Source organism: Leishmania panamensis (genome assembly GCF_000755165.1).
Source record: "Leishmania panamensis strain MHOM/PA/94/PSC-1 chromosome 19 sequence".
In the NCBI taxonomy this organism is placed as follows: Eukaryota; Euglenozoa; class Kinetoplastea; order Trypanosomatida; family Trypanosomatidae; genus Leishmania; species Leishmania panamensis.
This window is the reverse complement of record NC_025864.1, coordinates 204,947-220,697: the sequence shown is the minus strand read 5'-3', so window position 1 is coordinate 220,697 and position 15,751 is coordinate 204,947. Positions and strand designations below refer to the sequence as shown.

Below are 15,751 nucleotides of genomic sequence, written 5' to 3'. Positions count from 1 at the left end.
CTCTTCCTCCATTCGCTTCGATGTACCCCAGCGCCTGTATTTTTTCCCCTTTTCTTTGCCATCACGCTGCATCGCCTCACATTACCTACACACAGACGCGCATGAATGCAGAATGGAAAGAAGAGGTGAACCACCGGTGCGCAATGCGACCCACCCAGCCAAGTGTGAGGAAGGTGACACGAAAATGATCGAGACAGGAACCAGGTGAGACGTAAGCGCCACAGCAGTCGTACTCGACAGATGTTTCCACATCCTGGCTGCAGCACATCTTCCTGTACTCCTGCCTCTTTCAGCTCTGCCGTGTCTATGCCTTTGGGTAGGCTCGTCTCCTTCGTAGATGAGCAGAAGCACCACGCGAGAGGATCGAGCAGGGAGAACAGAGAGAGGTAGAGCAGAAAACACAGCAGAGTACGTTTGATTGCCACCCAAGTACACCCTGGCACGCCTGCACGTCACTCCATCGCCTACTTTTTTTTCTTCTCGCTCTTGTGAAAGGGAAAGAGGGAGAGAAGGGGAAGGGGGGGGGGCGTTGCGAGACGTGGTCGGCGAATCGATCACACGCACCGTGTCTCAAGGAAAAGAAGGAAATATTCGTGAAAGAATGCGGAGGATGCAGGGCAACGTTGGGCAGTGGGTGAGGGGCCATGAAGTAAGAAAGGAGATGCGGGCAACAGCTGCAAAAAGAGATAAAGAACAGTTTCGTCCCGCTGCTGCTTCACCCCGCACCCACGTCATCCAGTCGCACAGCAGCTGAATAGGCCAGAGAAAACACGAGGAGGACACCCTTGAAGGCGAGTCCATGAGACCGGGAGGGTCGGGGGGAAGAGGAGGGGGGCGCATACATCTCTGTATGCTTGTGTGTATGGGCGAGGAGGGGTGTGTGGAGGGGTTTTTGCATTGCGCCATGAGACGACCTCCAGTGTTTCGTGGTGACACATCACAGGAGCAGGGAGGAGAAAGAGGCGCACGCAGAGCAAAAGCCCTCGTTGAACCCTTCAAGATTCCGTTTTGTCTCTTTCGTGAGGGCCCAGCCATGACTTATTCCCGTAGTACTGGCCTGTTCGTCAGCGTGCTGGCGCATTGTTAATGGGGGGGGTCGAGGCACACGTGGCAACGTTCGAGCAGAAGGCAATGAAGAGGACGACACAAAAAAGGGAGGAAGAGACTGCAGCTGGGTGGAATTTATTTTGAGCGAGGAAACAGCGCCGCTCAAGCTGAGGGGAGACGTGAGGGGGCGGGGGGGGGGGGAGTAGTCAGGAGTAAAAAAGCAAAGCCGGGGTGGAAAAGACAGGACCAACAGAACGGGTTGTCAAACACTATGATTCAAGAAAACCAGAAAGGCGCTGAGACGATATGCATGTTTACTTCAGTGCACGCACCTCTGTGCATCCATTACCTCCTCCTCACATCAGCGCTTGTGTGCAGAAATGGTGGGGGGGAGGCGGTGTGCAAGACGAAAGGCCCGTGACGCAATTCCTTATTTCCAGGGAAGACGCATCGACACGCACACACACGCACACACGCACAAGAAGGATATGAGTGAATGCTGTGGGACTAAAACAGAAAACGAAGCAACACTGAAGAAAAGCACAGCCGTAACGGGGAGGAAGAAGGCCAGAGTAAAAAAGACAACACACAAGCGGCACGCCATCTGCATTCCAATCACCTACAGAGAGAACAAGGGCTGAGGCGCAACAAACCTCCACCTGTACATCTAATGTCGTTCTCACTGCTAGCACAACTCAACTTCCTCAGACACCTCCTCAGGTATTGTCTACTTCTCTTCTGATTTCCTTCTTTCCAGCGTGTCCGCCCCCCTCCCCCCCACTACGAGCCAGTCACACCCGAGACGCGCACACCACCGCAGCCCATCGATGCCGCGCTGTTGCACTGCGGCTGAACCTCGGGCTGTCTAGGACAATCCGTCCTGCCGTCGGATCGGGCCAGCTTCAGGCCAGGGTCCCGCCTCCCCTCGGAGACGCTGCACCCTGCCTCTATGCCGTGCCTCGCCCTCAGTCGCTTCAAAGCCGCCGCACCCCATCGCATGGTGCGGCGACTATATACCTCGGAGTCTGGAGGGCTCGACGGTGCCATTCGGGGCGCCCTCGTCATGCTGCCGGCATCTGCGACGCATCGGCCCACCCGGTCGGATGGCAGAGGTGCCGCATGCTTCGCGCGCACATGCACGCGGGGCCGATTCGTATGGACGCCTTCGCGCCACGTTCGTCCACCACTCCTGGCCCTCCCCCCTCTCACCTTTCCATGACACGCGTGGATGCGGTGCACCGTGCCAGCGGTGGTGAGCAGTGCGTGTGCATAGTCCTCCCACCTTCGGATCCCGGGGCCTGCATCAGCACGACGTTGCAACCCTGGGTGGGTGGGGGCTCGCTGTCTGCAGCTTCCGTTGCCGTCGATGCTACCCAGGAGAGGGGAGGGGAAGGGCGTGTCTGGACGGCCTGCCCGCATGCGCCACAACACAGGTGGGACGTTGCCACGAGTCTGTGGCGGCAGAGGCCCCTGCATAGGCATGCGCCGGCGCACAGAGAAGCCCCAGCACACCGTTCGGTGGGACCACAGGAGGAGGGAGGGGGGCAGCGGTGGGCACCCGGCGCAGGGAAGCCCGTGCAGCGCGAGGGCGGGACGTGCGCACTCCCGATCGCCGCGTGCAAGACCCTAGCGTGAAACGAGGTGTGCGGTGAGTGCCGGGCCGCACGCCCCCCCTCATGGCAAACACAGGCGGGGTGGAGCACTACCACAGCGCTAGCGCAGTAGTGGCCATCACACCGTCTGCGCGCCGCGCGGCCACTGCCCCCGCCACCCGCTGTTGCCGCAATCCATAGCACGTTCAGGTGCCCGTGCGGAGCTCGGGGGAGCGAGAACCCCCCGCGCCGCCAGGTCGCCCTCAGGTACGTGGCCGGCCGTGAGGGGTGCGCCCGTCGGGTGGTAGGGTCACCGCAGCAAGGCCAGACCGCCACTGCCCCCCACGTCGTCCTCGAGAGGGTGGGGGGTCTACACCTATGCGCATGTCCTGTTGGGTGAGCACGGAGACGCCACCGCCGTGCGTCCCCTCGCTTGCTGCACCGCAATGCAGAAAACCCGCGACACCAAGCGCCTTGCAGACCCGCGTGGGTGAGACGCGTCTCTTGCAGACGGCGCAGGCTTGCAATCGAGGCTTCGCCACGCAGCCGTGCACGCCAGCGCCGTTTGGCGTCGCGCAGCCCACTGCAGACAGCGCAGGCTCGGTCCCGGACTCGGCTCCGCATCACCGCAGCGCAGCACGGGCGCGGCAACGGTTGGCTGCTGCGTGTGTTTGTTGAGGCGTCGTGGGCACTCGTAGTGGGCTGGCGCGAGCGTGATCCGGACGGCACGCCCCCGTCGGCACAGCGCCAGCCCGCTGACACCAAGGGTCCGCAGCCATAGTCGAAGGCTGCAGGGTCTTGGTCTCCTCACACAGGGAGTCGCCACTAGATCCCTGGTGCCACGCTGCGGCGGCCGGCAACCTCAGGATCCACAGCGATGACAGAAAGCACAAACGTATAGTACACTTCTGCGCTATCTCTCGTTTGGTCCCCGGCATGCCGCTTCCGATGTGTGGCGCGATTCGGAATGACATCTACATTGCTGCCACCCACACCTTTCAAGATCACTGTGCGTTATGTGCAACGACATTCTCTGTAGAGGAAGCACCCAACCTCTTCTCCGATGTATCGCACTGCACCTTCCTCTCAGCCCAGACCCAGGCACCGCGGTGCATGACGTAGATGCCGAGAATATACATGAGCGACCCGACAAAGAAGCCGGTGCCCAGCATCACCGAGGACGTGCGGATCGCAGAGCAGCTGTGTACATCGTAGTTCTTCGCGGTGAAGCTGCTGTCGTACTGCAGCGACTCGACGGTGTTGGCAACCTTGTCAATGATGAAGTTGCACTCCAGCAGTGGATACACGTACGACAGCGCAGTGCTCGCATTCGCAGCAAAGTTGACAGCCTGTATAATTTGAGTGGCGTACGTCTTGGCAGGCAGAAAAGGCGCCTGGTAGTCCACACACATCGATGCGCAGTCCTCCAGTGTGCACTTCTCCAGCTGCGTCATGTCCGTCCGGTTCGCACACAGCGTGTTGGTCAGCATGGGCTTCACGTATGTAGACAAAACGACCGTCACCACGTCGTCAAGCGACTTGCACTGCTCCGCAGAGGTGATGTTGTTGCCACACATGAAGATGTGGTTCTTGTCCGTCCCCGGATACACCGGATCGTTGTCGCAGAACATCAAGAGCGCCGAGCAGGCGCTCTGCGAGACCCGCTGCTCCTGGGCCTGCACCTCAGCCCGCACCGACCGGAAGTTGAACTCCTCCCTGCACCACGGCACCAGGTACCACTGGAAGATGCCGGGCGCACGCTTGTACTGGAGGTTCACCTCGCCGCAGCCGGCGAACATCACGTAGATGGACACCGTGAACAGCACGGCAAGCAGCGCGAATACAAGCGCGAACACAAAGTACACGCAGCTCCACGCAATCGGACAGCACCCACTGCAACGGCAAGCCGCGAAGACCAGCATGCACAGCATCAGGAAAATACCAACGCCGCCGACGCAGCACGCCACGATCTCGGCAATGCGAAAGTACTTGAGGTAGCTCTCGCGAACCATATGCGCGTAGTACGTAATGTTGCCGTTGAGAGAGTCGAAGGCATTGAGGTCAATCGTCGGTGGTGTCGGTGGGCTCGCACTGTAGTTCGTCAGCAGCGTCGTGATGCTCATGCGGGTCTCGTTGAAGTAATCCAGCGTGCGGTTCTCGACGTCACTGATGATTTGGTTGGCGGTCTGCCCCAGTAAGACGGCGCCGTACACCAGCAGCACGCACACGCCGCACGCCATAAGCACCGAAATCACGATCCACATCCACAGGTAGCAGCGAGCAACGCCGATGTCCTTCACCTCCTCCGGCGTCGCACACGCCTTGCAGCAGCCGCAGCAGAACACGATTGGCAGCACAATGAGCGTAGAGATAAAGATGAGGGCAGCGAAGCCGGGATACAGGTAGAAGGCCCACTGAGACTGGATGCGACCCTTGTTCCCCAGGCAGGCCAACAGGCTGTTGTTAGAGGACGCGCCTGTCCACACCATCTGGCACTCCACCGACCGCTGCGCCGAGACGGCCGTCGCCGCCAGGCACATGACAAGGGCCAGCAGAGCGCCCACGAGGTGCGCTGTTTTAGCCATGCTTCCCCAGTTACCCTGTTTGTACTCTTCGTGAGTATACCTGGAAGCGAAAGCGAAGAGAGAGTCTGTGTCGCTTATATGGGAGAGAAACCTGGTCAAGACAACACGGAAGAGATGGGGACAGTTAAGATGGGCAAAGGAGATGAGGAAGGTGCGAGGAGAGGAGGCTAAAGCGTTTGCGTGGAAAACTGTCGGAGGGAAGCGAAAAAGAAACACCGAGAATGCGGAGTGAGTTGCGGGAGGGAGGGGGTGGGGGAGATTTCAACACCGGCTGTGTAGGTAAACAGACAGCGAGAAAGGGGGCCGTTGTACTTGGAGAAGAAGCGTACAACACAGGAGGGGGGGCAGGATGAGATGTAGGGCGGAGGGGGGGAGAAGATAGCAACGAGAAAAATAAGAGAAGATCAGCAGTGCGCGACAAGGGCAACAAACAAGCGGGCGGAGGTATCGAGAGATGGGAAGAGTGGGTGGGGGTGGGGGTGAGAGAGTTGACAAAGGAGGCCAAAATGGTAATGAGAGGAATGGGTACGACAGCAGAATTGTGTGCGAGGGGTGTCAACGAGGGAGGAGGCTTCCCGGATGTTGAAGTGCGTATACTTCTTTGCTTGTTGTTAGGTGACAGTTGGGTCTGTGCAAAGTGAATGACGCTGATGGTCCTTTCAAGAAAAGGAAAGTAGGCGCAGATGGTTGCTGCGACGGTGTACCAACTCCCTCTTTTTCCTTCTTCACTCTGTATGCGTATGGAGGGCTTAAGGACTTCGATTTCAGAGAAGTTGAGCACGCAGTTCGATGAAAGCGCAGTGCTGAGTTGTGGTATCTTTTTTCTCTGAACGACTCAATAGAAAAATGTATGGTGTGGCGTAGTTGCACTCCTCGTTAGTTCACATACACACACACGCGTACGCGCACACACAAAGAAGAGAGTGAGGGCGGGAACAGGAAGAGGGACACAGGCACAACCCAAAGGCAAGAGGAGGTAGGGGATAACTAACTGAGGAGGAGGGTGTTCACACACAGGCTCAAGTGCGCGCACTGGGGAGATGTAAGCAATGAGAAAAAATAGATGAGGCGAGAGTTTGTGTACATGGACGATGGGAACGCGCGTGCAGTGAGACGCGGGAGGGAGCGGGGAGATGCAGAACGCGAAAAACAGGAGGAGAATCACACGACAGCTACGGAAAGAAGAAGAACTAGGCAGAACAAGTCGGCCTCACGAATCTGAAATTAAGGAAGAGCCAATCGAGCGGAGGCGCGATGGACGCAATCAACTCCCAAAGAAGGAGCAGAATGAAGAATACTGGAAGCAAAGAATGGAGTCACCTGGACTACCCTACACGCGTGTAGTTCTGCTTCGCCCGTTTAATGTATGATAAAATGGGCAACTGTGATGGCGTGGATGTTCACACGCGCCCATTGCGAGGGAGGGAGGTGCCAATGTGGGTGGGCATTTGAGGAAAGTGAGGAGAGGTGGTTGCACATCGGGGGCGTTGAGGGAGAAAAAAAAGTCCATAAAGCGCTGTAAGCGTGGCCATAGGCACGCGCACCTGCGTAATCAATTCACTTGTGGTTTCATTCGCGTCATCGCGGTGTGCAACGGGCGATACCCCCACCCCTTCACCGACGCCGGTGGCGTAGGTGTACGGCTGCATGTGCCTGTGGTTATTTACCGCTCTTCACCAGAAGAGAAGGACGAGGTGCATAATGCGAAGGTAAGCGCGTGCAGTCTACTTTGCTCGTCTCATCTTGCTTCTTGGCTGCTGTTTCGTATCTTCTCTCTACAGAGGATGAAGGTAACGTGTGGGAGGGGAGGGGGAAGAGAGAGGAGCGCTCTTCTCGCTTTCCATGGGTTGTACATCCGCAGCCAACCGCGGCCGCTAGCATTCGCTCCTCATGCAGATGTCAGAGAGAGAGAGAGCAAGAGAGAGAGTGAGAGAATGCTGTTGAGAAGCGCTCCAAACAGCAACAAAAGGCTGACTTCCCGACGCATCATGATGAGGTGCACTCGTCGATAAACTGTATGTGGGCAGTGCACCCTAGTAAGTAGGATTCATGTGCGCGTACGCGTGCACCAGTTTGGGCCTACCTTCACTGTACATGTTAGTCCCTGTGCGATTTCCCCTCTTCTACCATATTTACTGTGGTTGCTCCACCGCTGTGGGCGCGTCGCTGCACAGCTCCTCCGCCCAGCGAATGGCACACCCGCATAGCTCGGCCCCGTTCCCGGCCGCTGCGGCCATCGCCGAGGCAACGGCAGCGTCGTCTGCAAAGCGGAGGAAAAGAGAGAGTACGACGGTCCTCAAGTCATCCAGGTGCACTCCAAGGCCAGCACTACCCACGGTAGTCGAGCCCGTTGATAAGGCTGCCATCTCCTCGTCATCACCACTTTGCGGTGACGTCTCCTCGGTGACGTTTCTTGGCGCTCGCTGCTTCATGGAGACCTGCGACGCACCACAAGCCTGAAACAGCGGCCAGGCACGACGGAGCGCCTCGAGCCAGAAGGCTCCATTTGGCTCGTCGATGTCCACGGGTACATCATCGGCAAAAGATGTCGAGAGCCCAAGCGGCGAGTCCATCGACACTGCAGCAGGCGCTGTCTTTGTCACGGTAGTGGGTGGGCTGAGCAACGCGGCCGCCATGACGAGTAGTGGAAGGGCTGGCGCCGTGGCCAGTGCTGCTGGAGGTGACGACGTGGGAGCGGTACCGCCACTGACAGGCAGCGGTGGCAGTACCGCATCCACCACACCCTGAGCATTCCATGTCTGGTTAAAAGGCAACACCGCATAGGCGGATAGGACGCGGCCCCACACGAGGTGCAGCGCCGACTCAGCGGTGGCACGGGTGCCGAGGTCGCGCGAGTTGTCTCCGTTGTCCATCGCCGGCGCCAACGTCCAGGATTCCGGCTTCCCGGCGAGCGCTGAAGTGGCGCTCTGCAACGGAACTGCGCGGTTGTTTTTAGTGGACGATATCAGCGTCAGCTGTTGACGAGCGCTCGACTGTGGACCCTTGCGCCCGTCGTTCTCCGCCTCGTACTTGATACCCTCCGCTAACTGTAGTGGGCGCAGGATCCGCAGGCGCACTGGTGCTTCATCATACGGAAGTAGCTGCGTCAGCAATGAGGCTGCTGGAATACCGAGGAGCAGTTGGCGCCACGTGTTGGTCAGGGCAGGCGTCAAGGTCTGGTCGACTGATTTCGCCGTCACACCCAGTGCCAACTGCAGCTGCCATGACGGGGTATTGGCAAACGTCCAGAGGCACTTAGCAGCAGCGGTGTCGACGATGGTACGCCAGCTGCGAGGCACCGCACTGTCATCATCGCTGCTGCCTTCGGTGCTGGCCTTGGAGGGCTCCCCTGCAGCAGCAAAGAGTGGGTGGGCGAGAAGAGCGTTGCACAGTCGCAGAACCATCAACCGACACTCCCACGTGTTCGTCGTCTGCGTGTCCCACCATGGGGCCGAGAGCTGGTTCCCTGCGCTGCCGAGAGGGGGAAGCACGTGGGAGAATAGGTCGCGCGCGTGTGTCACGGCGTTGTCAAAGGTCAAGCCACGTGGCGCCATATCGCGGGGTAGCCATCGTTCGCTGTACTCTACTGTGAGGCCCACACCAATGGTGAGAAGGTCTGCATCGGTACACAACAAGCACGACATTGCCCCTTTCCGCACACAAGTGGCGAGCGGCCCATTAGCGTCGGAGTGCGCAGCCCTTCCATTATCCGTGGCGTAGGGATAGTCGGCAACAGCGTGAAGAACGATGAGCCAGTACGTACGCTGCACGCGTAGCTGCAACGGGTGTGTGCCATGTACGTCGCACTTCGCCGGGCTGTTCTGGTGGATGTCACCGGATGACGTGGATGCCGTACCGCAGTTACCGTTCCATGCGGTCGGCGAGGACACCAGCAGGGTATGTGCCAACGTACCCGTGAGGAACTGGGCAAAGGCCTCCTCAGACTCCGCCGCCGCAATCGCCGCCGCCCCGCTGTCGACGACTTCGGCAGTAGCGGCGTCCTTTGGTGGCGCCGGCACAAACGTCGCACTCACAATGCGAGCAACGGCCTCGCGGACGGCCACGGTGCCGTGACGCAGAAGAAACGGCTTGGCGCTGCGCAACACGTACCGCTCCAGTACGTAGGTCGCAGTCCGCACGTCGAGCTGGCGCGCGAGGCGGTAGAGAAAGCTGAAGGCGCAAGCGACCGACAAGCCGTCGCGGGTGTCGATGATGGCCATCTGGCGTGACGACGACAACGGCGCCACGGGAGGGACATGGAAGGACCCGGTCGCCACAGATGCCGCGCGGTGTGTCGCCGTGAGGAGTGCTTCACTGAGGCTCTGTCGTTGTCGTGGGCTGACGAGGTCGCCTTCAGCCGCCGACGCTGTTTCACGGAGTGGAGAGCGGCATCGGGCGGTCGAGGCAGCGGCAGCGGCAGCGCACCCAACACCAACGCCGCCTCCACTCGAGATTGCAGTGCTGCGCCGCGTCGGTGAGAGGAATAGCCCCAGCAGTGACGCGTCCGTTGTTGCGGCAATTTTCTCTTGCTCAGCATTATCCACGTCTCCAGACACAATGACAGTTTGCGATATGTGAAGAAGCGGGACCTGGGCCGCCTCACGACTGAACGCAAATGTCAAGGACTCCATAAGATAACCGTACTCATCGGGGTTCCTCTGGAGTAAGGCCACGAGGCCGTCAACGTGTTGCCCGAGTGCTTGCCAGCAGGCCTGTATGCATGCGGGAGGGAATTCGTCCCGGTGGGCAAGTAGATGCCCCAGAACGTTGTCGAGCACCTCGCTGTTGCCATCTTCAACACAGCAATCGAAGAGCCGCTGCAGCTGCTTGTGCGCGGCTAGCACATCCGCGAGGATGTCGCTAAGGGCGGGACGTATGGCGTAGTTGTGCTTGGCAAAGTGCTCACGCGACAAAGCTGTGGCGCGCTCTTGTAGGTTTGCTTGACTGCAGCGTCGCGCCAGGGCAGTTTGGAGGGAGTCTGAATAAACCCTCACGGGCAGCTTAGGCACGACGCGAGGTCCATCCGTGCCGCCACCGCCGCTGACGCTGCCAAGGTACTCGGGCGTGGAGAGCGGGTTGCCGGGAGCTGCAGCCCCATTGTGGTCCACCGTGTCTTCAAGAATGGTGATGTGATCCGCAGACGATGCCGCTACGGCGCCACGCTGGCGCCTGGCACCTGCCTCCTCCCGCTTGTCATTTTTCGCCTTTCGGGAAAGGGTGGACGCCTTGGGGGTTCTTGTCGTCGTCGGTGCATCGGGTTGTCGGTAGAAGCGGCCGCGGTACAGCGCCGTGAGAGACTCCGTGGCAGTGGCGCTTTTGCCTGCGTACAACGCGGCCTCATTGTGCAGCGGCGACGGAGGCGACAAGGACGCATCTGTCGCCCATGCCGCGGTGTCTGCTTGCGTGCGTAATGGGCTCGCCAAAGCCTCTCCGTGGGTCTCCCCTTGCAGCCGCTGCACCACGGTGTGCTGTTGAACAATACGTGTGTTCTGCTGTCGCTGGAGAGCCTCGTCCGCCGTGTACTTGGGCCTGTCCAACACGACGTCCTTGCGGCTGCCGCTGGCGGTATGGACGAGAGTGCTGGCGGTTGGTCTGGCGTAATGCGGGTACGCCTGCAGCGCATTCGCCCCACCGGCGAGCTCGCTGTTGTCGATAAGGGCCAGTCTGTGCTGCAGGGCTCGTGTCGAGTCATTGCCAGCAGCAGTCTCGGTGTCAAACCCGTCTGCCGCCGTGTCGTGGGCTGAGTATATCACGTTTGTCGGCGAACAACCGCGATTAGCCCTGGCCAGCGGTGAAGTACTGAGGAGAGGATCGAATAGCAACGCCTTTGCGTTGGAGGACTCCCCCTTAGCGCCGATGCTGAAGCTGTTCGGATTCCTACATGTCACCTTCAGCAGCCTCGCAGTGCGGGTGGCATTTCCAGGCTGCACATACGCGTCTTCAGTTGTCCCCACAGCATCTAAGCCGCGCATCGACAGCATCTGACCAGTAAAGTGTTCGTATAGGTACTCGAGAACTGTGAGTGCTGCGTTCGGTTCCCGTTGCAGCACCGCATCAATCAGCGGCTGCGTTACAGTCGTGCAGCTGAGTTGCTGCAGCGCGCGGTACACCTGTGACCACACATCGCGCTTCGTGGCCGCCGCGGCGCCGTTGGGAAGTCGGTGGAGGTCTAGGTACTTGGTGCCGCTATAGCGCGCCACGATCTCCGCCGCAAGGTGGCCTGTGGCCAAGTCACGCTTTGGGTTTTGAATCGGCGCAGAGAGGTCGAGAGACTGCACCCACTTGATCACGTCTCGCTGCATTTCAGGTGGGAGGAAGGGGACGTATTGCCTGACCAAGATGGAAGAAAGGATAAGAGAGAGAGAAAGCGTAAAGGCGACGGAGAATACACACACGCAAGGCTAAACGGCTCAGTCGCCGCAACAAATCTTCTGCAGTCAGGAAGGGACGTTACAGCCACCAGGCTACACGGCGGGACGAAGATGTGGGTGTGTGCCCAATAGGAAAGGGAGGGATGGGGTTACCCGCTCTCTCTCTCTCTCTCTCGAACCAGCTTATATGCGAATAGAAGTTCTCACCACACGCGGTTCCTTCGAGCAAATCGTTCGAAGGTCATCCGAGGGAGGGAGGGAGGGGAGGGGGGGAGAGAGAGACGACGAGGGCGCACGTGAATCAAGCAAAGGCCGGCATACAAGTGAGCTGCTTTGCACGCATATGCGGCGATGACGGCAATGTGGTGGTGAAGTGAGGGACGGCCGTATTCCACCCACGAATAAAGACGAAGAGGGAACAGAAAAGAGTCCAAAAGAACCGTAAAAGGCACAGAGAGGCTGGCTGTGAATCCGGTGAGCACCCCAGCGGCGGGCAACATGATGCAAGGCGGCGAGCCAATCCATGCCGAGGATAACGCCGCAGACACATGTCTCTTTCGCTGGAAAGAGAAAGCACACACCCCCAGTTCCTCCTACGGGAGGCGTGGAGAGGTTCGGTGGGGGTATCCAGTACGTGCTGTTCCACAGCAGTTGGTCGATCACTTAAAAAGGGGGAAAAAACGTTGAAAGCACACAACTCCATTTGAAATCGAGGAGTGCGGGGTAGAGGGGGAAGGGAGGGAGCGAGGGGGGGGGGGGATTGACACGGCAGTGGCCGCCGTGGTTCTCCTTCGAGCCCCTGCGCCTCGTTGAGTCCGTACATGTCCACAGACGCTTTTTTCACTTACGCGTTAGGCAAAAAAGAGAAGGCGAAACGACACAACGCCAACAGAGAAACAAAAAAAAGTGATCACGCCTGTAAGAAGTCCGTACAACCGCGCACGTAGATCGACAGATGACGCATTCCATCAGTATGCAGAGAAGGGGAAGGGTGAGGCAGGGACAGCACTGTCTGTCAACCGCCATCCGCCTCACCCCGGCAGAAGACCCCCAAACATGGGGCAAGAGAATTATCAACACAATGGGGCACTGGAAAAGAGCACACAAAAGACCAAATTATTCCACGTGCCCATTATTCTCTGCCATAGAGCGCGAGTAAAGGCCGCTCCATCCCGTCCTCCACAGGCCTGCCGCGTGGTGCGAAGCAGCCGCCGACACACGGTGCAGCACCCGCTGCCCATCATGTGGGCCGCACAGACGTCTTCACCGCTGCAGACCGCCCCGACGCAACGCCATGCAGCGCTCACCGCTCCTGGCTCCCCCACTCTCAGCTCTCCATGACGCGCGTGAATGCGGTGCACCGTGCCAGCGGTGGTGAGCAGTGCATGCGCATGGTCCTCCCACTTTTGGATCCCGGGGCCTGCATCAGCACGACGTTGCAACCCTGGGTGGGTGGGGGCTCGCTGTCTGCAGCTTCCGTTGCCGTCGATGCTACCCAGGAGAGGGGAGGGGAAGGGCGTGTCTGGACGGCCTGCCCGCATGCGCCACAACACAGGTGGGACGTTGCCACGAGTCTGTGGCGGCAGAGGCCCCTGCATAGGCATGCGCCGGCGCACAGAGAAGCCCCAGCACACCGTTCGGTGGGACCACAGGAGGAGGGAGGGGGGCAGCGGTGGGCACCCGGCGCAGGGAAGCCCGTGCAGCGCGAGGGCGGGACGTGCGCACTCCCGATCGCCGCGTGCAAGACCCTAGCGTGAAACGAGGTGTGCGGTGAGTGCCGGGCCGCACGCCCCCCCTCATGGCAAACACAGGCGGGGTGGAGCACTACCACAGCGCTAGCGCAGTAGTGGCCATCACACCGTCTGCGCGCCGCGCGGCCACTGCCCCCGCCACCCGCTGTTGCCGCAATCCATAGCACGTTCAGGTGCCCGTGCGGAGCTCGGGGGAGCGAGAACCCCCCGCGCCGCCAGGTCGCCCTCAGGTACGTGGCCGGCCGTGAGGGGTGCGCCCGTCGGGTGGTAGGGTCACCGCAGCAAGGCCAGACCGCCACTGCCCCCCACGTCGTCCTCGAGAGGGTGGGGGGTCTACACCTATGCGCATGTCCTGTTGGGTGAGCACGGAGACGCCACCGCCGTGCGTCCCCTCGCTTGCTGCACCGCAATGCAGAAAACCCGCGACACCAAGCGCCTTGCAGACCCGCGTGGGTGAGACGCGTCTCTTGCAGACGGCGCAGGCTTGCAATCGAGGCTTCGCCACGCAGCCGTGCACGCCAGCGCCGTTTGGCGTCGCGCAGCCCACTGCAGACAGCGCAGGCTCGGTCCCGGACTCGGCTCCGCATCACCGCAGCGCAGCACGGGCGCGGCAACGGTTGGCTGCTGCGTGTGTTTGTTGAGGCGTCGTGGGCACTCGTAGTGGGCTGGCGCGAGCGTGATCCGGACGGCACGCCCCCGTCGGCACAGCGCCAGCCCGCTGACACCAAGGGTCCGCAGCCATAGTCGAAGGCTGCAGGGTCTTGGTCTCCTCACACAGGGAGTCGCCACTAGACCCCTGGTGCCACGCTGTGGTGGCGGGCATCCTGAGTGTCTACAGAGGAGCGACAAGAATTGCAAGCGGTTGGGAAGATGGTCGGCGCACTACGTATCACCTCATCGTCAGTAACGCAAGCAAGACCAAACGCCGATGGCTCTCGACAGCCTCATCGCGGCCGCCAAAAACGAAATGGTCACACACGCCTTTACGTCTCTGATGGCGCATCTCCAGCGCACGACTTGTGCCTATTGCTCAGATTTTGACCTCAGTGGGATCCTCGGCAGGAATCGGGATGCTCCACTCCTTCAGCTGCTTCTGGTAAAAGGGTATGCCATCTTTCCAGTCGGTGAGCAACTCCACCCCTTCTGGGGTGCACACGATTGTGTGCTCAAACTGTGCGGTGCGCTTGCCGTCCTTCGTCGCACTGGTCCAGTTGTCTGGCCACGTCACATCCTGCCACGTACCGAGGTTGATCATCGGCTCAATCGTAAAGACATGCCCAGGCTTCATGAGACCAGAGCTTTTGTTGTCCTTGTAGTGGCACACGTTCGGTGCCGTGTGAAAGCACTTGCCGATACCGTGGCCGGTATAGCTGCGCACCACGCTGCAGCCTGACTTCTCCGCCCGCGCCTCGATGGCATCGCCAACGTAGCGGTACAGCTCATCCGGCTTGACGACGCTAATGCCGGCCATCAAACAGGCATACGCCGTGTGCACTATCTTCACACTCTCGTCGTCTGGCTTGCCTACAAACACTGTTTCGTTCAAATCACCGTGGAAGCCATCGAGGTAGCAGGAGACGTCGATGTTTACAATGTCGCCTTCCTCTAGTGGGCGGTTGTCAGGGATGCCGTGGCAGATGATCTCGTTGACGCTAGTGCACACAGATTTGGGAAAGTTGTAGTAGTTGAGAGGCGATGGGTACATACCACGCTCGATGGTGGCCTCGTGAACAATGCGATCAATTTCGTCCGTCGTGATGCCTGTCTTCACCGCAGCGCAGGCAATATCCAGTACTTCACGCGAGAGCGCATTCACACGCTTAATCTTGAGGATGTCAGAGCCTCGGCGCAGCTCGGTGTTATTGTAGTCCTCATGCAAGCTCTTGAGGCTGTGGGCGATGACGCGGTTGCTGCCGCTGTCCTTCTCCTCCAACTCGGACACGCCATCGTTTCGATCGGCGTAGTCTGGCCGCGCTATCTCCTTTGGCACAGCACGGCGTGGTGTGATCCTTCCGGGGCGGAGTGGACCCGTAAAGTTGAAGAGCCGCTCGTCCACCTCCGTCATGGTGGGAATGGTGGCGGGAAGGTTCCGCGTATCGGTGTGCTTCAGCTTGTGCGTTCCCCAGTGCGTCTTAAAGCAATCCTGCCTACAGAAGAAGCTCGGTGGCAGGCTGAGCTTCTTGCAGGTCGGACATTGCAGACCGGCCTCACTGGAGCCGCAGCCTTCGCACGGCATTATAAGGACTATGAAAAAGCGTCGGGCGCGAAGAAAAGAGATGAGCAACGAAAGAGTCGTTCGGTGTGCGTGTGGTGATGAGTGGAAGAGCGTGTGTGGGAGTGTGGCGCTGCTGCTTTCTTTTTGTCTCTTTCTCTGTCGGACTAATCGTGGTTTCCCTCTCTCTGCG

At 59.7% G+C, this 15,751-nt stretch overlaps 3 protein-coding genes across 3 annotated transcripts, besides 3 other annotated features; all 3 read right to left on the bottom strand.

Annotated features, from left to right (window-relative positions):
* Positions 1-1,824: 1,824 nt before the first annotated feature.
* Positions 1,825-3,469: a repeat region.
* A 174-nt stretch (positions 3,470-3,643) lies between these two features.
* On the bottom strand, positions 3,644-5,224 carry LPMP_190540 (hypothetical protein; the record flags this gene model as incomplete). The annotated part of the gene is made up of 1 exon (XM_010699747.1): positions 3,644-5,224. One exon carries the CDS (start codon positions 5,222-5,224, stop codon positions 3,644-3,646), a length of 1,581 nt encoding a protein of 526 aa, XP_010698049.1.
* A 2,132-nt stretch (positions 5,225-7,356) lies between these two features.
* Positions 7,357-11,526, bottom strand: LPMP_190530 (hypothetical protein; the record flags this gene model as incomplete). Its single annotated transcript, XM_010699746.1, has 1 exon — positions 7,357-11,526. One exon carries the CDS (start codon positions 11,524-11,526, stop codon positions 7,357-7,359), a length of 4,170 nt encoding a protein of 1,389 aa, XP_010698048.1.
* Positions 11,527-12,733: 1,207 nt separating this feature from the next.
* Positions 12,734-12,904: a repeat region.
* Positions 12,905-14,139: a repeat region.
* A 237-nt stretch (positions 14,140-14,376) lies between these two features.
* Positions 14,377-15,582, bottom strand: LPMP_190520 (methionine aminopeptidase, putative; the record flags this gene model as incomplete). Its single annotated transcript, XM_010699745.1, has 1 exon — positions 14,377-15,582. One exon carries the CDS (start codon positions 15,580-15,582, stop codon positions 14,377-14,379), a length of 1,206 nt encoding a protein of 401 aa, XP_010698047.1.
* Positions 15,583-15,751: the final 169 nt, after the last annotated feature.